The 25,741-nt window shown below is 30.2% G+C and overlaps 1 protein-coding gene across 1 annotated transcript in view; it reads left to right on the top strand.

The window, feature by feature from the left end:
* Positions 1 to 251: 251 nt before the first annotated feature.
* LOC112683017 (inhibitory POU protein) overlaps positions 252 to 25,741 on the top strand; it is a 45,775-nt gene continuing 20,285 nt past the window's right edge. Inside the window, exon 1 of the mRNA XM_025553853.1 lies at positions 252 to 1,113. Within this exon, the coding sequence (XP_025409638.1) occupies positions 964 to 1,113 (150 nt within the window). The 5' untranslated portion in view covers positions 252 to 963. The remainder of the gene's footprint in view (positions 1,114 to 25,741) is intronic.

Raw genomic sequence — 25,741 nt, 5'->3', positions numbered from 1 at the left:
TTAAAACACCCATCAGTGCGTATTATACGCGGGCACGCCGAAATCATATTTACGTTTTGACCCCGGCTGTCGACGGCGGCGGCGGCGGTGGCGGCCGGTGGACGCGTGCGCTCCGCGCGGTCGGGGCCAGGCGAACAACGCGCGGCCGCCATGGCCAAGTGCGCGGCGCACGCGCGACCGTTCCGCGACGCCCCTGCGCGCCGCGTCACCGATGCGCGCGCGTCACGATCCTGCCCACGGCGCGCGACTACGACGACGACCGCGATCACAGTGCCGCCGGACGCGCAGACCGCCGGGCGATACGAGCGAAGCATCACAGCCCCGCCGCGCGATATACGCACGTCGCCCGCGATCGGTACAGAACAGCACTCTCGTACGGCGTTCACGTTCACCGCTCGCGTCACGTGCTCCGACGGCGACACACTATTGTAATAACAATATAATAGTTAAAAACATATAACAACAATAATACATAAAAAAAAAATAAAAAAATAAAAAAAACCAATAATTATAACTATTACGGGTTATCGTCCGTCGACGTTCGCCAGCCTTCGCGGTCCCCGGACGGACATCGATCGTTTTTAACATTTTTTGGTTTTCCTTCGGTTCCGATTTATTCGCGCCGCCCGAACCGGCGGTCCCTTCCACGGCGATAATATGAAAATATGTCACCGTTCGCGTCCCGGAAGTGTACGGTAATGGGTTACGGGTAGTGACGAATAGTATTTTCGAAAAATCACACGAGTGCATTACGGTGCGCACAGGTACCGCGGTACGCGAGCGGGTGTCCTTAAACGCGCGCCGCATCGCCGAAGCGCGATAATATAATATATAATATATAGCCGCACGCAGGCGTTTACCGGCCGATTCTCTCGCCGCCGCCACCCCGGAAACGTATATTGTTGTCGTCGTCGCGTACACCGTCGCTAACGGTCGCCTACTCGCTGTTCCGTCGCAAATGGTATGATGACCATGATGTACGGATCGGAAAAGATGATGGCCGGCAAACCGCCGTTGCCGATCACCGCCACTGGACCGTGTTTTCCCGGCCGGTACTCACCGACGTACCGGAATTCCGCGGATCCGATGCGCAGATGCATGGCCAACCCGTCGGTAAGTCCAAATCAATTTTCCATTCTATTCGTAACATGTAACTGTCATAATCCTTATCGCACACGTGCGCATGGCCCACTCGTTCGTTCCGACGTCGCGATATTACCTACATAATAATATACGTGTTTATAAATCACGCACTGCGTACGATTCAACCACATAATGTCTTGTCCCCGAAGTCGTTATCTAGTTCTAAGACAAAACAGTAAAATTTAACAAGGACACGCACATTGTTCCGAAAACCCGTAATAGGATTAGTAAAACTGTGGTTAACAGTTGATTGGAGGGAGAGATCAACTGCCCCATTGATAAATGTGAGTTTTAATGCCCTTTTACAGTGCATACAAAAATTAACGCAAATCACCTATTTGTACTTTTATAATACAACGCCAATAGTTATATGCCGTAGCATTATATATAATGTACCGAAAATGTACATTGTAGATCGCCTTGAACAACCCTCACTTCTATAAAAAAAATGAAATACCTAGAACCAACCTGAAATCACGTAAAGATGTATCCGACCTAAACAAGAAATATTGCATCTGCTTTATAACAACACTACGTATGCATGTAGTGTGTATAAATATATTATTGTTGGTACCAGTATATGTAATAGCATCGACAAAGCTAAACGTGTTTGTATGAATATGTGATTTGTACACGTATTATATAGGGAGCAGGCAAACAATATGTTATAGGCACCCATAACTGTGATCAGTGAAGATAATGACTGTTACCATTTACCGACGAATATAGTACTCCCGTATCACCAACCCATTCCCATCTCGAGTCGTAACTATTCTTTCCATAACTTTCGTAAAGTTAATTATGATTTCATTCGTTCTTTCTTGCCTACATTTGACTGGCTTTCCAACTCCTCTCGCCTTGACTCTAAATCAGCTTTCAATGCTTTCTGTGATGTCCTGCATAGATCTATGTTTCTTTATATACCCCATTTCAATTTCTATGATCCTACATTCACTCCGTTGTTCACTAGTGACCTTTGAAAAATATTGTTCCCCAAAAAGAAAAATAAGAATTAAATATGGGGTCCTGATCAAGGTTCCTCAGGCTGCCTGTAATATTCAACAACTCGAGCGGGTCCAACGTAAGTTCCTAAAATTCCTTAGCTTCTCTTTCCATTTTCCTTGCGCTCCTCATGAATATACTCCTGTTGTTTCCTTATTAGGCCTTTCATCTTTAGCTGATCGTAGGTACTCTGCGGTAATTCCGTTTTTAAATGGTCTTTAAAAAGGTTCTTTTTACCAACGAAACTCTAGATCCCAATACTTAATTTTACTTGCCTCTTGCATTTACTAATTATTTAGCCAATGAACCTCTCCGATGTCTAATGTTGAACGCCATTATCGACCCTTCTTTCCCCTTTGATTAATTTTTCTCTGTATATTTACATTAGTTTTAGTTAATTTTCTTTCAAATTCTATATTAATTTACATTCATTGTATTTTATCAAGCGTATCGTTCGTATAAACCAATAATAAATAAATAAATAAGTTTTTATGTTATTGCACTGTAAAATTAATATTTTTATTATTTTGAATGACTAGGTATGCCACGTTTTTTATTTTTATTTTAACTGCTAAATCTCAATATAATATCGATTTATTAATAGTTTCATCGGTATAAACTATACATAAGTATATTGATAGTTCGCATAGTGTGCAAGTTGAGTTTTTTTTTTAATTGAATCAATCTGCTTGTTTCTATGAATTAGTATTTTTCATGTACTCTATTGTAATCATTCGTGGAAGAATAAACAAATATTTTTTTATAAGAAAAGAATCGAGCACTAATAATACAATTTTGAATCAAATACTATAAACATCTTGTTTTTTTATGAAACCTATCTACAAAGCTATTTATAATTATTGCTGGTGTTATGAGCTCCTGAGTTATGCCTCGTTCACTTGAATAATGCCGCCGTGACGGTTATTCGGTAGTGTGGGGTTCGAGGAAGAATTATTATCCAACGTGTGGATGTTAAATACACATTAAATACCATTTGATTTATTGAGTCGGTTTATTAATTAATGGCAATGAATAACTTAATACTATTTAACTTAAGAATTATACACTGTTTTGTAGTTAGATAGAAACACGACTGACTGCGCATTACTCCGGTCGGTCGTACGATGACTGTCGTAAATGCGTAGTCAGCATTTATTTGCAGAGGGGTTCATAACACTGGTATATTTAAAGATGATCATAACTAAAGACACATATAATTAGGTGTAATTAAAAATAATATGTATCAACCATTTTATAAGTTTAAAAAAAAATTAATATTTTATTTAATACATTGTGAATTATTTAGTATTAAACAAACGATGAAACTAGTGGGAACTTGTTATGGTCCTCTAAAATTACACATAATTGCTCGGTATTTTTGTATCATTGATTGCAGATATTTCTTTATTTTTTCACACAAAATTAACTCGTTTAATATATATTGAACTAAATATTGAACAGGTATTATTACAATTCTAGATACATGATATGATTTTATGATTGGGAAATCAAAAATTTCTATCACCGAAAACTCGATCTAACTTTATTAAATTATTAAATTTTTATATTAATATACATTCTAATATTTTGTATGAACTTCGACTGGTTAGAAAAGCTTTTAAAATATTATTTTAAAGTATCACAGTAGTTTTTCTAAATGGAAGATAATTAAAAAAATGTTGAATATGACACATCAAATGTTTACTAAAGACTATCTTAATCAATTATACTTACGAAGATACTATTTCAAATTATTTTATCAGCAACTTTTTTTTTCTAAGTTTGATCTAATATTAATTGTTATACTGAACTTATTTCACAGTAATTATTGATGACTTTTTTTTTATCATCAAGCGTTTTTATTGTGATCATGTATATTTAGGAAATATTTTTGGATAAACAAAGTAGATGTCTACTGGGTGTTGTGTATTAAAGATTGTGATCTTAGTTTATTATAAAATTTTACTGTATGAATATGTGTGAAGTACGATGAAGTACTAAATAAAATATTATTATTATAATTTATAAGTCTCTCTCTATTTTTCAGTAAATTGTATTATGATATTTTATTATTACGTCATATTTATCTCACTATGTTCAATAATACATAGTCTAAGTACCGTTTATACTCAAGAATTAAGTTTAATTTAAATTACTTTATTTTAAAAACTATAATAAAATTTAGGTTTCTAACATTTTCTTAGAGTTAATCTATTAAATTATATGGAGTCCGACCAAATTCTGCACCGGACTTCAAAATCTATAGAGCTGGTTAGATTGGCACTGAATATTAGTACTATAATATTTATAAAATACAAAATATGAATAAATTAATAACCAATGATTAGTTTATACAAATAGAATGTTACATATACTCGTATATATAATATATTATATTATATGTATATCATAAACAAATATGTAGATCGACGGGGCTTATATTCCTGTGTCTGTGGCTTATACGATGGCATCTTTTTTACAAATATTTCTTATGTGCCCAACAAGTTGTCTGGAGCAAGTTCAGTGCTATGATTTAATCATCTACTTGTGAAAAATTTAAACCCTATAAATTTGTATTTAATTTTAATTCTATGAGCCATACTATTGTTTAATTGCGTCACAGAATTTCCAATTAGTACCCACTTCATTAAGACAAGGAAAAGCAATCTGCTCAAACCTCATATTCTGGGAGAAAAAATGGTAATGTCGTACATATAGTCATATAAATACATGTAGATACCTTGATCCCCCTCTACATTGAGGTTTTTACAAAAAACATTATGATCGTCTCAATAAACAAAATTAGAAAAAAAAATATTAATAGAAGATTTATTTTACTAGCTAATGAACTACTAATAAAAACTTACTAACTAATAAACAAATATACCTATTTTATATAAAGTATATATTTTAATCATCAGATACCGATTTCATTATCGTTTGAATCTGAAACAACTTAAGGTACAGAAGGGGATTAATTTGGTTGCAAATCCTCAATAAGTTTTTCCTTATCAATGAAGTTTAATTATCTGTTGAATTACAGTATCATATTCTTTCTGTAAGTCTTGCAACTCTTTCCTTTCATAAATAACATCAATCATATACGTGCGCATAAATCTAATAAAAACAAAATAATTATTGACATTACGTTTTAAACAATTAAATTGAATTCATGTTAAAATAACAATCATTAATACACAAGTATTTAATTTTACTTCCTAAAATCACCTATAAATAAATTTTTGAAGCAATGTAGTCATTATGAGTTCTATAAATTGAGTGAAAGAAAATAATGTATGAAATATACATACTTAGAATAAAACATTAAAAATAAATTGTATTTATTTAAATAATTTAAATTCGCTAAAAATAAATAAACATAAAAAAATTATTTCTAAACTTTACTTGACACATTTTTTAGATAGTTGGTTTCAGATTTCATGGTTTATTGTTTTAAAAGTTAAAGTATTGTCAAAGTTTATAATTCGGTACATAGTTACAAAAATCACAATTTTAAAGTTTTGAAGGTAAGTTATTTAGAATTATTAAATATTTATAAATCTAGTTTATTGATACAAAAATATAACACTCACATAATAAACAATACGTTAAATATAACATCACACACGTAATCTAATATTTTTCCATTAACGTTTGATGCGAGAAGTAATGAATAGAGGGAATATACAATTTAATCAAAAGATATCAAAATTTATCAAACATAAAAACCAAAATGCAATTTTTAAGAAAATATCACAGGTATTTATGCATACACAAATATAATGCGATAGTGGTTAAATTTTGCGTTTGTGATAACGTAATATCTACTGAGTAATAATTATTACTTTATTAATTGGTAAGTCGGTCCAGTATAAATATATGAAATTCAAATACCACTGACTCACTGATCGCTGTATTTCAAAAACTACTCAACGTACGAACTTGAAATTTGGAATATTGGTTCCTCTAAACTTTCACCATGCAATGATAAAGGATTTTTCAAAAATCGCATTTTAAAGGATCAAAACAATCTTGGACTAGACGTACAAATTTTTTTATTTTTTGATTACCTAGGAAATATTTGATTTATTTAATTTGTTAATTTTAATAATCACCGATTACGATTTATATAAATTAATAAACATTATAAATCAATAAAAATCATTAACGAATATACGAATATTTTATGCTTTTTTCAACCTAACATTTTTACGTTAGGGATTTGTGTCAGTTTTCTAATCTAAAATACTAAAATATCTAAATACTAAAATAAAAGATATATAGAAATGAATGTTTATATATACCTTATGTTTTCCTAAACTACTCGACATGTCCAACGGTTTGTGTCCAATGGACTCCGAAACTACAGAACCGATTTTGATGAAATTTTGTACAGAGATAGATTAGAACTTGGTGAAGGATATAGTCTAACTAACCTAACATAGTTTATCTTTGTTGCGAAACAAAGTAAATGAAAACATCAGTAGAACTGATAAAACCAAAACGAACAGTTTTGGTTTGGTTGTTGCTATAACAACTGAAAAAACGGAAAAGAACCTCAGTCACACACCTAGAAAATGTTGAACTGAACGTGTCAATTTTATTGAAAATAATTTCCAATATCTTCTCCTTTAAAAACGACACTCACTCCTTCTTTTTGATTTCTGTACAATATATTAATTTAGAAGAAATTTTTTGAGGTTTTTTAAGGTGCAGATGTATTACACTTGGCACAATCCAACTAAATTTTTAAATTCACTTGGTTTGCCAGATTTGCTACCGTTCTAACATTAGAAATTGAGTTCCAATTCTTGTCCATCATTTTTTTATGAAACATCAGTTCCCTCTGTAATGGTACCAGGCTTTCAGTGAAAAAGTTGTTGTACAACATAATCGAAGCTATAACTTTAAACGGAAAATTTAAAGACGAAGATGTACTATAGTATATATATATTGACAATATATTGTCACTCATCCCAATTACTCTAGCAGATATGCCATTGAAATTCAAACGTTTCCAAGTTTCCGATACGACTCGCTTTGGTAATTTTCATCAACAAAGCACAAGGACAATTACAAGTGTATGGACTGTATTTTGAAAATTCATGCATCTCACATGGACTTACATGGTTTTGTGTGGTCTGCTTACGCGTCAGAAAACCTGATTTATTTTACCAGAAAAGGAAAAACAAAAAATATTGTGTAATCCAAATGCACTTCAATAAATAGCATTTATAATTGAAAAATCGAATTGTCAGATTTTCTCGATAAAACGAATAAAAAATAAATAATGATCTAAAATAAATTGAATATTGTTGTAAAGATATTAGTATATGTCTAAATTTAGTAAACAGCACAGCACGGCGTGATAGGCTTTACTATATTTAATATTTACCTATAAAAATTATAAACAAATTATTACTTATTATTACTTAATTTATTCTTTCGTTTTATTTGATTTATAACCAATAGTTACACCAAACTTTGCTTTTAATTGTGTAAGGTTATAAACTATTAAAACCTATATTCTGGCCAAGAATGTTCCCAGCGAAGCCGGTAGTATTTGTATATATTTTAATACTAAATGCATTATATTATTTACTATTATAGTTATGTAATACTATCATTTATAAATTAAAAATACGTTTAACATTTTAATTTAAATCATTATAAATAGGTACTGGAGTGGATCAAATGGTTTTTAGTATAAGTAACAGTACCTATTAATACAATTTTGAGTTTATCAAAAACGTCAGTGTGTCGTAAATAATTTGTTTAACTCTTCAGCAATATCTAGTGAATGAATACTTGTCTTGAGCTAAATTTTGGACATTAAAAACATTTAAGTATTAGTCGATTTATAGTCATTATAGCTCTATCAATAATGTTAGTTGAAGTTAAAATTAGTACATCGCTTGTATATTATTTTTTCGATTTAAAAATGCTTGCAGTATATTAGAACAGAATTATGTGTAAATGAAAAAAAAAAATTAAATTAAGATTCGGTGAATTTATAAGTCCTGGAATAAGAGTTTCTCAAAACCGTAGACATGTATTAAAATAAATGTTAAAAATACTAGTAAATGAAGTTTAAAGAAAATCAATAATGTTTATATTTTTAATGGTGTATTGCTTTGGTATGAATATTATTTCGACATTACTTTTTTTAATTTAAAGTATAGGTTAGAGTGAACAAAGTACAAATTTTAAAAGAAAAAAATTATTATTATCATTAAAAAATGAGGTTTGGAAATATTTAAGATTTTAGAGATATAATTTTACGACCATAAAACTTTTTTAGCTATTGGAGCTCTAAAATTCGACCTCTACAATCCTATACACGCTGCAGTGTATATTAATGTCCAAAAAAACTTTAATTATAATTATATATTTCAACAGTGTAGTCATTACATTTACGAGTATATATAAGGTTTTGTATAGATTTTGGGTTATTACTATTTTTTAATAATTACATTGAATACCTGCAGTATGTTGAATCACAACACTATTATCTATATATTCGAATAGGACGTAACTTTTATTTAGTTACAAACGCAAAGCATGCGTTTTACGAAATTGATGTAAAAAATTTGAATATCAAATATGTATGTATAATTATTTTTTTAAATAAATATATTTAATGGTTTCCGTGGTGGTTATATATTGTTTTGAATGTAATCAAATCAATCATATAGGTATTCATAAAATAACTTAGTATATCGGTGGAACAAAAATAATACTAAATGTGATACGACTTTTATGAGAGTGAAGATAAGTTAAACGAGTATTTCGTGTTCGACACGATATATGAGGGTAAAATATATACGTGAAAAGTTTGTATTTATTTGTGAACTTTCGTCCGTATTCGTTTATCGATTTCGATCCTATATGTACAAACTAACACACACATCAACAGTATACCATATTACATACATTCTTTGCTATTCCTATATTATTATAATATTCGAGGGGACGTAAAGTTTTTCGTTCGAAACATGAATATATTTAACCCTCCTGTTTTTCTTGTACACATTTAAAGCAGTAGTGTTTTGAAAGTATAACAAAAGCATACCTAATAGGTACCTATTATTATTTATTAAGTACCTATTACAAATATAATAATATAAGAATTATTTTTTTAATTTTAATCGATTTATTATGAACACACACATATAATATATGTATATATAAGGTACGACATAATTATTTAAATTCTATTTTTCGATTATGTATATAATTTTAATTATTTAATAATATATAATTGCTTATAATATATAAAATATATTGAAATATGTATATTAGCACTGTGTATTGTTAAGTTTTATAAATAACAATTTTGGATGTGTTTTTAGAGGGATTTTTTATCCATTTTTAAAAATCAAAAAAGTTTCCCACCATTTTTACATTCATATATCACGTAAGATAATTTTCTTTTAAAATTGCCATTAATAGAGAGTGATTTGATATAATGTAGTTTTAAAACCGATTCACACACATGCATTTAATAATATTTATATAATGCCATAAAGCAATACTTGTCAACGTATAATAATGTAATATTCATTTTATCACACAACTGATGATGCAGACAATTTATAATTTTATTTGTGTATTTATTATTTATTATTATTTTTTTTTTTTAACTTTATGGCGACTAACAATTAGTAACTTCATTCACACGAAATATTCAGTGCAGAATTTTAATTATTATAATATTAAGTTTATTTATATATATAAAGTTTAAAAATTATTATTTTATAACTAACCATTATATATAATCATATAACATTAAAATTATTGACCGGGTTTATACAACTTAAATCATAATTTAAAATATTTCAATGCACCTTTATCATATTATATACTCTTAAAAATACTTATTTAAATATTGGTCAGATAAAAAGATTGGTTACCATTTAAATTAAATTAGAGATAGTTTAATAACTGATCTTCGAAAATCGGTATCTGTATCTATAATATTACTTTATGGGGAAAAAAAATATGAAATTTTCAATTTTCCAGAGATCGTGGTATTATTATAAAATTTAATTAATTCATGTTTTATATGAAATATAAGTACATTGTATAATAATATGCATATGATAATTAATGATATAAAAATGTTATGCAATATATACTCGATAGGTATGTAATGTATAATTTTGATGGCATGTTTATGTCAGCAACAATATAAAAAGGGTGATAGATAAGTGAATTAGATGAATAAAAATAAAATAAAAACCAATTTTTTTTTTAATGAATCGTGAATTTTATGTTTGTTTCATATACATTAGACTATAATTATTATAAAAATAATTTAAATGAATTTGATATTTTAATTCTTATTTAATATGATTTAAATAAAAATGGTCAATAAAAATGAAAATGGTTAAACATATGATACAACGTTGTGACGACTGTAAGTTATAGGTAATCATAAACCAGTGTTAGGGATGCTATGGTTTTTTTTATAGTGTACTATTTTTTCGCTACATAACCCCTAATTTGTATTAATTTTTAGAGCTTTATAACGCTTGTAAAAATTTTTTGTATATTTATAGTTTTTTTTTTTTAATAAGTTATCTTTTATTCGATAAACGTTGAACAGCGAGCCAAAACTAAATTATTTGTTAACATAAAAACTAAAATACTGTCTAACTGAAAAATAAAAATAAGTAGTTGGTAAACTGGTCATAAGCTGGAACGTAATGAAAATATGCTTCACAAGTTGCTTAAAGATTTAAAAAAAGTTATATGATTAATAAATAAGACAGACAAATTTTTAGAAAATGTATTAAAATAAAAGTGCATTTTTCTCTATTTAAGTAATAAACAACATACATTTTTTTAAAAGAACTCTGTATAAATCCAACATAAAAAGTGTCTCTGTATCGCTATTAAATAATAACATAAATAATATATCCAAAAGATTATCAAGATTTAATTATTATTGAGTAGTGAAAATTTCCGATTCGCCACTTATTACACATTACGTTAATCGCTACAAATAAAGTATCGTTATATTGTAGCATCGCTATGATTATTGTGCTACTCCAGACCTTAGCATACAAAATAATTTGACATAGAATCGAAGTTTTGTTTAATAAATTATAAAAATAAACAATAATATTCATAGTATTCAATAATAACACTGCAGCTTTTTGATCAAAACATCTATGACAGTATTCACTTCACATTAATTAAGTGTTTAAAGTTTTCATTTGTTTTTGCGTTTGCCCTATTCTTCAAATTTTAGAGTTAAACAATAAAATTGGTATTATTTTACGATAGAAATGTACTATGAATCATAAGCTGCAGATCAGTGGCGAAGCGTCATCGGAGACAATGAGATAATGTCTACCCACTTTTAATACGGATACATAATTTGATTTTATTATACTTTATTTATTTTTATATAATATATACTTCAATATTTATCATAGTTTTACTTTTGTGCCATACCGTATTAGTATTCTTAAAATAGTTGTGGACCGTGCACGCTCGTTCGTTGTGGTGTAGTAGTTAATTCTATAAACATCCAAATATAGATATAAAAATTAATATTATGAGATGACGTGTCGCAGCGTCTCATTTTTCAAGGCACGCTGTGCAGAGGGAATAGGTTATTGAGTGGGGATTATCATTGCGCTATGAGACATGTCTCGCGTTCGTATTTATTATTTCATTAGGTACATTATTGTAATGGTCATAGCTTTTCGTGTTGATGCGTTATCGTTCAACGCAATTTTGTTATCGTAGTTATTGGTTGGTTTTTATTTTACGATTTATTTATTTCTGGTGTGATATTCGTATCTAAATATTAAAATATTGTACTATTGTCATTCGCCACTATGCCTGATGATTTAATTAATGAAATGTTGAATGATGGAATAGTAAACTACTCATATGAAAAAAAATATGAAATAAAAAATAAAAGACCGTGTCCCCTTTATCATAAATACATAAAAAGTCATAAATGGGGGGGGGGGACTGTAACGTATTATTTTAATGTCTCCCCAACTTAAATACTCGTGTTTCGCCACTGCTGCAGATATAAAGTATATTAATTACTAGTAACTGCTTTCAATAAAACCTAACTAGATCCACCGCAGGTGATTATTGGTCATCCAATCATCATTTGTAATATGATAGCATTTTCGCAGAATCGTTTTTTATTTAAAAAGTAAACATATGGAATTATTGAAATTCAATAATAAATATTGTCATGCCACTTAAGTATTGTATTTCGCTGATTATACCTATAATTTTTAAAGTTTTAGCTTGGTAATGATATATCGTTTTATGATTTAACACCATATGTGTATAACTAAATTTTAAAAGTGTATATCAATTTATTTAAATCTTCGAGTAAAACTGGACGAACGATAACATAATTCGGCTGTGAACTGATTATGATATAATAATACATAATTCATTAATAATACGTTTATATTATAAATACACCTATATAGTGTTAATTTGTCCAGTCTATCTAAGTATTATACTCAAATATATTATAGTTTATACATTATTGTATGTTTAATATCGTATGTGCAGTTTAGATTATAATTATTTATAATAACTATATTATAATTATAGTTGAATACTTCTATGAAGTAAACTTTTTATTTTCTTTGTAGAACCATTGAAATAAAAACAAATAATTTATTCACAAGAATTTATTGATATAATGCTTGCATACATATTAACGCTATTGTATATAACAAATTGATAACATAAATTAAGTTAAGACTTTAACGTCTTTTAAAATCATAATATATTATATTATACTCAATAGTACGAAATAATTATAAATTGATATTCATTTATGGGATTAATACTTAATAAACACGTGTACTTATGGATAGTTTTTGTATAGACATAGAATATCTAGTCTTCGTAGAAGTACGATAAGCTATATCAGCGGTTCCAACCTTTTTAGTTGTCCGGATTATCGGTTTTATAAAAAAAAAGTTGAGACCCACTAACTCTTAATATAGAGTCAAAAAAAAAAACACACAAATAAAAATAAGTAATCTATATATATATATACAACAAATATTTTTCTATATTCTTTATAATAAGAAAAAATGATTGTTGTTTTCAGCAAAAAAAAAAAAAATTGGTCAAAATTAAAACAAATTCATTAAGATTTTGATCTTCCACACGAAAGTTGAAGTTGATATCTGGATTAAAATTAGATGGTTTTAGCCTCAAATAACTTTCAACATTTAGTTTATTTTTCATCAAATTTAAAATTAAAAAGGATCACACACAAAAGGTTTGCATAGAGAGGTTGTTAAATATCCATTAAATATTTCATAACAACCTTAGATATTGCTGGATATATAGACTATAGTCTTGTTTTTTTAGGATTTTTTCTCGAAAATAATACCATTTTAAAGACAAAATTATTATTTATAATTATGAAAAACACTCGACAACACAAACACATCACTATAATCAATTGCAATTTGGTCAAATAAAATATAACGCTTTTATGCTACATCATATACACATTTACAGGTAATGTAACTGGTACAATGGAATTAAACGTCGCTGTGATGTTTTGCAACATTGAATGTTCAGTGGGATTTTAAAAAAGACGGTATATTTAGTTTAAACATTATGATATTATTATAGGAAAAATAATAGTAAAATTAAATTTCTCCCAAAATATAAAAGTTAGTAGTAGAAATGAGATATAAGATAATATCACAAGTATTAAAAAAAATACAAGTATGATTATTTTTTATACTTTAAAAATTATAATAAATAAAGGTAATAATAACAGGTATTAATAAAGGTATACTTTTTATAAATAATTATTATTTTTGAAATTTAAAAAAATTTTAATAAATACAGCGTTATTATATAGCAATTATTAGTAATACCTATAATTGATATGATTATATTTATATGTACAATTTTGAAATGGAAAGATATAAGAATACGAAAATTGTGATATTCGAATTTAAAAGGAGACATTTTTTCCATTCAGTTATCGGATCATTTTTCAAGATGAATTTTTTTCATACTCATGTGGAATGATTTTTAAGATAGATATTAAATTCTTATGTATTTTAGTAGGTATATCTCCTATTCAAAATCCGCTCAGAAGAATTCGATTTAAAAACGGGTGTATGATGGACAGAACATTCTTTTTTCATTTATTTAATATTCATACATTGCTTTGCATGTATGTATAAACTCTTATAATAATGATTATTATGTATATGTACATATAATATACCTGCGTATATTTTACGATGAAACCCTGAATAAATTCTTTTAAATTACAATATACCCTCGTGGTCAATTAATGGCTACTTATAAGGTGATTATAATAAACAATCCCTGAAATTCTGCCAATTTCCTGTAGTTACAGTTAATACCATATACAGTTAATTAAAATTGAGTATCTTATAATAAAATTATTAATATAATACCTAATAATAATTAACATTTAATACATCATACAGTATAAACTATTTTTATTGTCTGGTGTATTTGTTATTTAGTTCATAGATAATTGTAGTTATTTCTATATAACACAAGTATGAATAGGAACATTGGTATTATATTATGTTGGTATTTGAATTATAAAAATTGAAAATATTTAATAGGATTAATTATAAATGCTATTAAAATATAAATGTATTTACTTAAAATATTTTTTATACAATTTAAGCAAGTTATTAAATTTGATCATTTTTAAAATATGTATAGTTATATTTTCTTAATAATTATATTATAAACTATTTATTCATTATAGTGATCTTGTAGAAATTATATTTTTATTTGTCAGATGTTCAATAAAGATAAGAGCCTACATACAACAAAAAGCATAGACCTTTATTTTTAAATCAGAATAACAATAAATTATTACTACAATAATTTCTTTAATTAATAAGAAAATATAGCTTCAATTTAATATTAATATTTTCAATATTTTGTTACTTGCCCATTTCGTATAACACAGATAGACGGTTAATAACGATTAGGTGTTTTTAATTAATAGGCAGATAGTAAGGGCATGGTCGTTTTCGAAAAAAAAACGTACCCTTCCCTTTACTACCAATTCCCTTTTCGACCAAAACAAAAATTTATATAATAAATTTAAAATAATAAAATAATAATATACAATTATTGTCAATAATTATTAAAATATTAATATAAAAGAGAACGATATTTTGTATCTTAGTTTTTAACCTAACCTAACCTAACGTGGCACTTTTCGGGGGAATGGGGCATAGCCCCAAGGGGAATTATAGTCTAATCCTAACCTAGTTTTTACACAAACTTTGATACTGTTTCAAATGGAATTATGCTCTGTATGTGAACCTTAAACCTCGCTACGTGAGTAAAAGCCTAAATATTAATATATTATAGTAGTTTCCATCATAATCAAATAATGTATATCATTATGTTATTATTTTAAATTTATTATATAAATTTTTTTTTTTTTTTTTTGATCGAATAGTGAATCGGTCGAAAAGTGAATCGGCCAAAAAGAGAAGGTTAGGAAGGGTAAGGTTTTGGTCGAAAACGGACTCACCCGATAGTAAAATAATATAAAAATGCCATTCTTTGACTATTTTCTTTGACCCTGTTATTTACAACATGTTGTTAAATATATCTACGTATTATTTTGGGAAACTTCCTATACATATTTTCGTGTGACTATAATACAATAAAAATAGTATAATTATATCATGTAGTGAGATTTATAGGGAAATTTAATACCGACGAGTTGGGTTATCGAATGGGTGGTTCAACTTACACGTGTAAGTACTTAAAACATACGATCATTAGTAGTAAATCGGGACGGACAAAAGCGACGAAACGACATGGTGCTATACAGAATATATCCCGATGTGCGTATTGATGATGATATGGGGTCCTATGTGGACGGACAGCGGTTATATATAAATAAATAGAGATAATTGTAAAATGGGAAGAGAGCTCGCTCAGAGTAGTTGTGAGAGAGCAGAGAAAGACAGAGGAACAGAGAGATATAGATGGTGAAAGAGGGTGAGAGTGATTGAGGATGGTGTGCGGGAATGCAAGTGATAGAGCGGTGCGCGGGTCAGTGGGACGTGAACAGGCGAGGGGCGTACCGTGCACAGGGCACTTACGTTAAACCGCCGGTCGCGTACGCAACGATCAATTTGCGGCGTCCCGATAAAACGTCGCGCCGTGTGCCGCACGAGCCCCGCCGCCGACGTCGCGGACGAAAAAGACGACGCTGATGACGGCACAACGGCTGAGCGGTCGGCCGGACGACGGGCGGGCAGCAAATGGCGCCGGAGATCGATGACGGAGAGTCCCACCACGCGTGCCGCTCGTCAATTGGTCCATCGGCGCTCCACCCCCACTCGTCCTCCCCACCACTGACGCCGCCGCCGAACACTCGTAGCTATAAGGCTCGACGGTCATCGCGGGGTAGAGGCGAGCGCTTTCCCGGCAACCCCATCACCAACCAAACAACCCCCGACCCCCGACCGACATCTACGGTGACGACGACGCCACCGCACCACCACCACCGCCGCCGCCGCCGCCGCAGCCGCCGACGACCCAAACGTGCGCGCGAATCGGTTTCCGTGACTGGAATACGAGAGCACCGTATACATTTGCGGTCGGACGTCTTTTAATATACTACCTCCGCGGACCGCCCCTACCGACGGTGAGGTTGAGGGTGCGCTTGAATATATACGTATATTGTATAAAGGTCCAAGCGATCGGCCGCGCGGTGGTGTGATCTCAATTCCGATGCGGAATTTATTCGGATCGCCTGGCGGCAAGACGCGCGCGTAAACGGTTTTTGGTATTCCGCACGTGTGCCCCCCAGTTGGATTTTCCAATTTATTAAACGATATAAACGCGTCGGTGGCTGCGGTCCGATAAAATAATATATATATAACACGCGTAATCGGATATATATATTTATATATATTGTATACTATTGCTTTCCGGTTGGGCGTACACCAGCTACGATGATATTATGATAGTCCGGCCGCGCTTTCGGGGTCTTAACATGGACGGCGGGTGCACCGCTGTGCGTGAGTTGGTTATCTGCCTAGTTCCTCCCTCTCACCACCGCCGACAGACGTGTAAATCGAACTTTTTATGTGCGGTCTCGATCTTGTTACGCAGCCCCATCCGATCCCTCGACCGGCGTACACGTAATATAATACACAGTTTTATATCCGTATGACGTTACGCACCGACCACAAGGATACAATGCAGTACCACAGGGTGCATAGGTATATAATCATTACCGCACGCGCGATACAACGGGTAGGACCTCAGCGTGTATGTATAAAGGTACCCGAATGATCGGTTTTATACATTATACTCTGCGCGTGCACTGCACGGATGGTACACCGCAAGATCACTTCGAGCGAAACTCAATCGCACTAAGTGACCGAGCGCGCGAAAATGTTGCGCGACCGTCGTGGGAACACGTACATCACACGTACACGCGCGTATATACCTAATTTACATGTTTATATTCCGGAAAAATAGTACTTGGATACACGGAAAAACATACCGAGAGATTTGTATTCGATCGTGTGCAGTTTTCTCAATAATACTATATGGTATACAACATGGTAAAGTATATATATATATATATATACAGTATGTATATTCTATATTATATGGACATACCGTGGAGAGGCTTGACGTCGTCAAATCATTCATAAGCCCTCGAGAAAAGTCTAAGTTGTGCATATATTCAAACGTGTCGACGCCGTGGCTTAATTGTATACCTATTCAAATGTAAACTGTACTGAGCGAAAAAAAAATTAAGCCCTTCTCCCTAGAGTATGACTCGATTATCGTCTATGTAGCAGTTGCAAATTCTACAAATATATATGATCATTCCTACATCCAGTTTTTTTTATATCGGAAACTTTTACAATATTCTGCAATTATCGAGCTTGATGTGTCTTCAGCACTACTGCCTGAATATGTAAAGTGACGTGAACACTTTTATGTTGTATTCAAAATGTATTCATATGAATAATGCGTATATCAATGACTAAAGAATATACTTTAAAGTATAATTATAATTATAACCATACTTGTTAAATATTTAAATATTAGTATTTAAATACTTTTGGAGAGCCATATTTCAAATACATATTATTATATTTTATACTTAGAAATATTAAATAAAAAATTTTTTTACAACATTATTATTTGGTTTTTCGATTTTGAAAAAATTACTTATCGTCGAAGAGACGAATTGACGATTATAAATGTTGTTTGTTATCGACAAAAAATATTTAAAGATATTACGGGGAAAATAATTTTTCACATGTATCGTATATCTATTTGGCTATTTATATTTTACAGTATCGTAGTACGGCAACACCCTGAATTCCAGTATCTCACATTAGCCTACTTACATTCTTTGACACCCGTTATTCGTTAATAATTGTTAAAATTAATTAATCAAGTTAGTCACTAGTTAATGAGTACACTAGATATTAATGTAGTTTCTTCGTAATGTTTTAAGAATCTGACAACAATAAAATTTAAAAAAAATGTATTTAAAAGTATTTGAAATATTTTTTGAATATATGTATTTGCATTTGTATTTAAATACATATTAGCAAAGGTATTTAAATCAATATTTTAACACTTTTAAATTGAAGTTTTTAAATACCTATTTGAAATACTTTTGAAGAGTATTTTTAACTATATTGTTTATAACAGATTGAATTCTATAACCAATTTTACCTATACAATTTTGTTAGATTTTACTAAACTAATATATTACGACAATTATCAGTAGGTCAGGTTAATAAAAACTTAGTATAAAAATAAACACTCGAATGATTGTAATTGTTTTTCATTTTTTCCCTAAAACTTTCTGTACGTTCTTGCAGTGTTGTATCCTAAATATTATATTAAACATAGGTTCACGCATCTGTATATAATGAATATCATATAAAATACTATATTATATACGAAGAATTGAATGTAATACGTAATACGTAATATTGTATAATATGCGAAGTCATTTCCACGCGGCCACACATAAAAGAAAAATAATAATAATAGTAAAAAAAATTAATTCGTTTACGTTTAAAAAAAGAACGTAAGCAATAAATCTAAACCTATTTTTATACAATTATATTTTACCAGAAATAAGTATTGTACAATAAAACTCGTGTCATTTATTTTAAAAATATCTAATCGGAATGTAGATATGCGTGCATTGCCGTTGAAAATCAATTTTTATAATAATATTATTTAGAATTCTTGTGCGATTTACAACTACAATTATATATACGAGTATACACATGTGTGTAGTATATTTAGTATTCCGATCAACATCAATAACACGGGAATCGGCCTTGCGTCTCACAATATATTTTATTTATGATAAAACAGAAGCAAAAGGGAACCGATCATTCACCGCATCTAAAACTTGTGTTGGTGATTTGTATTAGTAGAACCGTTGCTAGCGAGCAGGTAACTTAGGCAATTGCCTTAAAATAAATTCGAGGAGCTTAAAATTTGTTAAGTTATAACAATTAGATATATTTAGGTGTAAGAAAATTTTACTGCTTTTGTCTAGGACCTCGCAAAAGCATGCGACGGCATTGAGTAAAACGACTGAGTACGTCGTGTTTTAGATTCGACGATCGCGTTAACCGATCCACTGTTATAGCGAAAACTGACAACGTTATGATGGCGTGTAAGAAATATTCTCATTTCAGACGATATTTCATTTTCTTTCTTATTTATTCGCGGTAAAATATTTGACTAATCTTATCTAAAAGTAGAGCGAACGGAACAGTGAGTGAATAGCTTACGTTTTATTTGCGATCATAATAGATTCATAAATTTTTTTTCTCAATATTATGATTTTACAGATCAGACTTGGTACGTCTACTTTTATTTTAAAGCTTATCTAAGAAACCCATACAAAAACAAATGAATTTTAAAATATTATATATGATATCCTAGTGATCGTACCGAGCGTTTACGATAAAATGAAAATCATTTTTGAAAACAATAATTATCAAATGAATCATGATTTTTAAGTTTAAAACATAAGTTGGTATTGTTCAATAACTGAACAATTCACCGTGTGATATCCAAAAAAACACTGCAGGTTCCAGTAGTGTTGAATGTCAGTACACATAAGATGAACAAAAAAATGTAATCTCGCACCATTTATTGTTTTTTTTTTTTTTTTATGTACGAACTTTTTTTGTCGTTAATCTTATACACAATACGCGTCCCGTTTTTTACCTAACCTTAAAGATGAAAAATAAATCAGGATCGTCGTGACATGCGTCAGCTCACGGCGGGCGGCGTGTCATATCGTGATGACGAAGGAGTCACGATGCTTATTATGATGTAAATATATATGTATATAAACACGTATTTTATTAATGTACACCTAAACGTATGCGTATCCACGAGCAAGGATATGTGTATTATGCCAGGTTCACACTATCTTGCGTGCTTTTTCCCGCGTGCATAGTTTTTTCTCGTAAAAAAGCCGAACCGAACAAAATTTGTTTTTCACATTTAATATGAAATATTTTGTATTGTTTACGGTAGTAAACATGCATATTTCTGCATATTCGAACTTACAAGCAGTCCGACATGTTGGACGGAAATCGAATAAAATTTCATTTTTATCCCAGTTCATTATATATAAATAATGGAAAAATTATTTTTATCCATCCTCGAAGAAGTCTTGTACAACAATGTATCTTCATTTCTGAGTTCAAAATTTGAATGCTGCTCCAATACTATTCTTCTACTAATCCATTGTCCTTTTTTTTCAGTGTCTTTTGATACTTTTTTAACACTTCTTTGCGGAGCACATCGCAAATTATAAGCATATATTATTAATATAAGTAAATCCGTACTATCTTGTTAACAATTCTACTCGCGATCGGAGATCATTTTTGGTTACCGAACAATATTCAAACGCGCGTATACGACAGTACGAAATTTGCAAGCATCGACGTGAACATAAACTTGCGTACTATTACGCGTATTCTTGTAACGATATGTGTTCCGGGCGATTTTAGAACGTAAGAAATTAACAACAGTGCGATCCCGGCATTACAGCGGAAACGAATATATTGCCCGCAATCCCGAGCGACAAGCGAGGATTAAATTGGGCTGCTGCGGTGGCGGAGGATGTGTACAATGAAAAGACGCGCGCGCGCTCCAAGAAAAACGGACCCGGTGTATAATACAAGGCCAATAACGTCAAATTACCGGCACCGCGGGTCTTAAGCGCGTCGCACCACCGTACCTTACGGCGCCTAAAGAGTGATTGATGTCGTTGGCGGAGTCGCTTAATAATTTATTAATCGTCCCCGTCGTATCTTTCTCTTTTAGCTGCACTGTATATGTATACGGTATACTATATATATATATACCAGCAACCCGCAGCCGTCATCCGTCTCCACCAATAACTTCCCTTCCCCCCCCCCCCCCGTTCCCCTGAACCTTTCTACGATCCGTGTACAACCGTACCCGCGAAATAAATCTCCATTTAAGTAACGGACTGATGCCGCGAGAGTGCTTAGCGCGGGCGCGCGCGTCCAATTATGCGTGATTATTTGACCGTGCCGAGGCTGCAGTACTTCTGTGAGCGTAACACCGATGGACGGACCACTCGCGAACACCGTTTTATTATACGTCGTCAATTTGCACCGCGCGACGAAGGGATAATAAACCCGGAGTTGTTAATAGGGACGCGTTTCAGAACCAACGACACCGGCAATCCGATATTCCTTTCTAAAGTAAACGTAAATATTGCAATTATTTCTCCATTATATTCTCATCTCATAAATTCGCTATATGTCGAGAGAAAGAGAAAATATGATATGTTATACAGACAAAACGAAGGGTAAATTCGAAAGTATTTTCCATTATTTTTTTTAGATAACCATCGCTGAGTAATTTCAACTGTATAACAACGAACACATTTACCTAGGTACACCTAATGTACAAAATGTATTTTGTTTTATTTTATTTTTTTAATCCAATAAAATGTTATTATGTTTTGCAAATGTTTGAATTCGAATAGCATATACGTTGTAGCGTAATTTTTCCAACTCAAAAACCTTCGAGGACATGCGTCCAACCATTCCCTAAAGTTTCATCGCAATCAGATGAACGATTTAAGAAGTCATAAGAGAGATACAGATAAACATTCATTTTTATTTATATTTATATATAATATATAAGATAAAACAACATTTTTAGTGCTGTAAATATTAACACACAATTTTAATGCTTTTTTATTTTTTATAGAAATAGAAATTTAAATTATTTAAACTAATTGATACCAACTACTAATCGTTTGAGGGAAAACTATATGTCTATTACAAAACAAGGCCAAAATTAAAACTTGTAAAACTGATTATATTTAGTACTTTTCTGTGAAATGCTTGAAAATTGAGAGTATAAGTGGTATACCCATGAACTTTCAAAATAATTTTGAGAGTATACGGCGTACATGTAGTATACCTTATGGGAACTCTACTAAATACAACTATTATGATCACATTCTATTGATTAAATAAAATAGTGACATTCCAATATCTATCTCTATAAGAAACGTAGTTGGTGAAATATTATTACCTGGTAGTGCTTATCACTGTTGAACAAGGATTATTTCCCAAATAGATAAAATGCTACAACAATGCTCCTAAACAATAGGCAATTGATTTTTTTTCTTATTTTTTTCTTTCTTTTTTCAATCATCAAATTTCCTTGTATACCTGTTTATATATACATTATAAGTACTATATAATTTTTGAGTTTTCCTTTCCTAAAATAATTATAGATCACCCTCCCCGTTTTTTTGCTCAACTCCGCCCTTGTGAACAATGCGTGTCTAATAATGTATCCTCAAACAATACGCCGTTTGCAACGAACCAATTTTAATCATTAATGTTTTTAAATGTTTACTTTAAAACAATGTTTCAATGTTTGACATTCTTAAAAATAGTGGTTTGACACAAATTATGTAGTTATATAGATACATAGCAGTTAGTAAAGCTACTGTTTTTGTAACTGTTTTGCATAGCTGCTTTATTCAAGCATACGATTGTTTTATTATCATTTATTATTATAATATAAAAGCAATGACAGTCGAAATAATTTTGTTATTGAAAATTAATACTAAAAAATAATACCCAAAAATGTTGTTGAATATTATTTCTATTCTGTAAATTGTCATATGTGCGTTCAAAAATCCAAAAGATATATTATTATCGAATAACAAATAAAACAAATAAATACTCACTCACTAATTCATGATGTATGATTTACAATACACAATTATTTCAAGAAATCATCACTTATTATATACCTCCTACATATATGTATTATTTATTTAGTTTGATATTATATAATAGTGGTCGGCGGGCTAAAGTACGTTAGGAAAAAGGCATTCCGATAGGGTGGCAAGACGGGCTATGAGCCACGGGATTATGACTTTAAAGAGTCCATCGTGGAATGTTGAGAACTCCAAAAAAAAATTTATATCACCATTATTATAACATTTAAAAATACCATTATTTTTAGAAAGAAATTATGTTCTAGTAAAATTAAATTAATTTACTATTTAAAAAAATAACTGATACTGTGTACCAGTAAGCCTGTTAGACATGTTAAGCGTGTGTTAATGATACAAAAAAGTGAGATACATACACGCATAGTGTATAATAAAAAGTGACCATATTCATAATTTTATATTAAATATGCTTTTAATTATTTAATACCTATTAGCAAGGATGGATATTTGTTAGACCAAAGCCCACTGGATCATTTTGCCATAACCAGTCGAAGTCTTAGTTACGCCACTGTGTTGGGTACATACATTAATTTTATAATATCGTATTATGACAAATCTACATCAAAATTTTTATTTTAATATTTTTAATTTACGTATTAATGTATATATTATACATTAAACTGTTTTGTATTTACGTATATTAAAATAAATATATTTTAGTATATTTAATAAATAAATCTTCTCATTCTGAAGTTATATCTATGTAATATATTAATGGAACTTATATAATAGTTTTATTAACATTAGTATACCCATATCTTTAGATTTTGAGCTAAGCAAGAAATCAGTTTGTTTTTTAACAGTAATTTAAAAAGGTTATTACACAGAACAATATAATAGTTAAATTGCTCAAAAAGTTACATCTTGCCTTATCAATAAATTGAGAATTTAATGTTTAGATATTCTAAAAGATTTTATTTTGTTTTCATTAATAGTTGTTTGTCATTAGTTTATAAAAGATATTTTCAAAATAATTTAAAAAATGTTTATTATTTATACTAGAGACTTTAGACAGGAAACTTAAATTATAATTTATCTTAATTATTGAAAATATTTTTTTAAATAATTTTCCTATCATTTTATGGAATTTGCAAATTAAATTGATCTAAAATTGTTGTAAATAACTAATAATGGAATATCCTTACACATATTTATAATATACTATTGAACATTTTCACTCATAATTAAATTTTTATGAGTGTTTAAAGTACGAAAACAAAATAAACACTTGATAGTAGTTAATTATAGAGTTCTCTTTAAAACCATATTTTGAATTTAATGTACTTTCCCTTGTGCTCCGACTAAAACGGTGGAATTTTCTATACTATGTGGATAACGTCCGCCATTCCTACCTTTTAAACTTTTAAACTGTACGCTCACACCTGTGTGTTAGATTATAATTTTAAACACCTGTTACTTTAATTCGAAGTATATATAATTATGCTTAGGTTTTCGGTTAATCACTTGAGTTACTTTTTTTCTATACTTTCCCAATCTAATTACACACGACGTGATTATAATTATAAAAATAAAAATAACTTTTTAACTTTAGTTTAAATGTTGATAATAGGTTCTATACTACACTGTATAGTATTGCATTCATTAGTTTATTTTCTATCGGCTTTCGACCGAGTATAACCATCATAACTGAAATAACCGCCCCACACATTGTATTGACCAACTCGATTGTTTATTATTACGTATCTATTTCAGGATAATAATATAATAATATTATATACAAACAGGTATGTATTTTATTTAAATTTTGAAACTTTATAGTTTCTAAATACACACGTACAACTTTTGATTAAATCTGCACCTTTGCACATTTTTCATTAAAGAATATATTAGTTTGATTAATTACTTGTATTAAAATAACTATAATGGGACCTGTTCGATTGTTTTGGTTATTTTAGAGTTAAATTAGAGAAAAATACGTGTACTCTATGACCACCTACGTTTTTTATCTGATCAAAAATTCATACCGGAATTCAAAATGTCATCAGTTCTGTAATCACGTTTACGGTAATTTAACATAATATATTATATGATGTACTAATCAGTAAATAATACAAATTAAACGTTTAACATTAACTTTGGTCAACATTTAATATGCATTCAGTTATTAAAACGTAAAGGTGCTTATAGTCATTTAATTTTGAACATATTTTTACCACCATTGTATATGTCGTCGTTATCATTAATAACATTGTCGGTGTTGGAATAAATGTTGTTGGCGTTGAA

The sequence above is a fragment of the Sipha flava genome, unplaced genomic scaffold (assembly GCF_003268045.1).
Source record: "Sipha flava isolate LNK unplaced genomic scaffold, YSA_version1 217_pilon_pilon, whole genome shotgun sequence".
Classification (NCBI taxonomy): Eukaryota; Metazoa; Arthropoda; class Insecta; order Hemiptera; family Aphididae; genus Sipha; species Sipha flava.
This window is presented reverse-complemented; position numbering and strand designations above follow the sequence as displayed.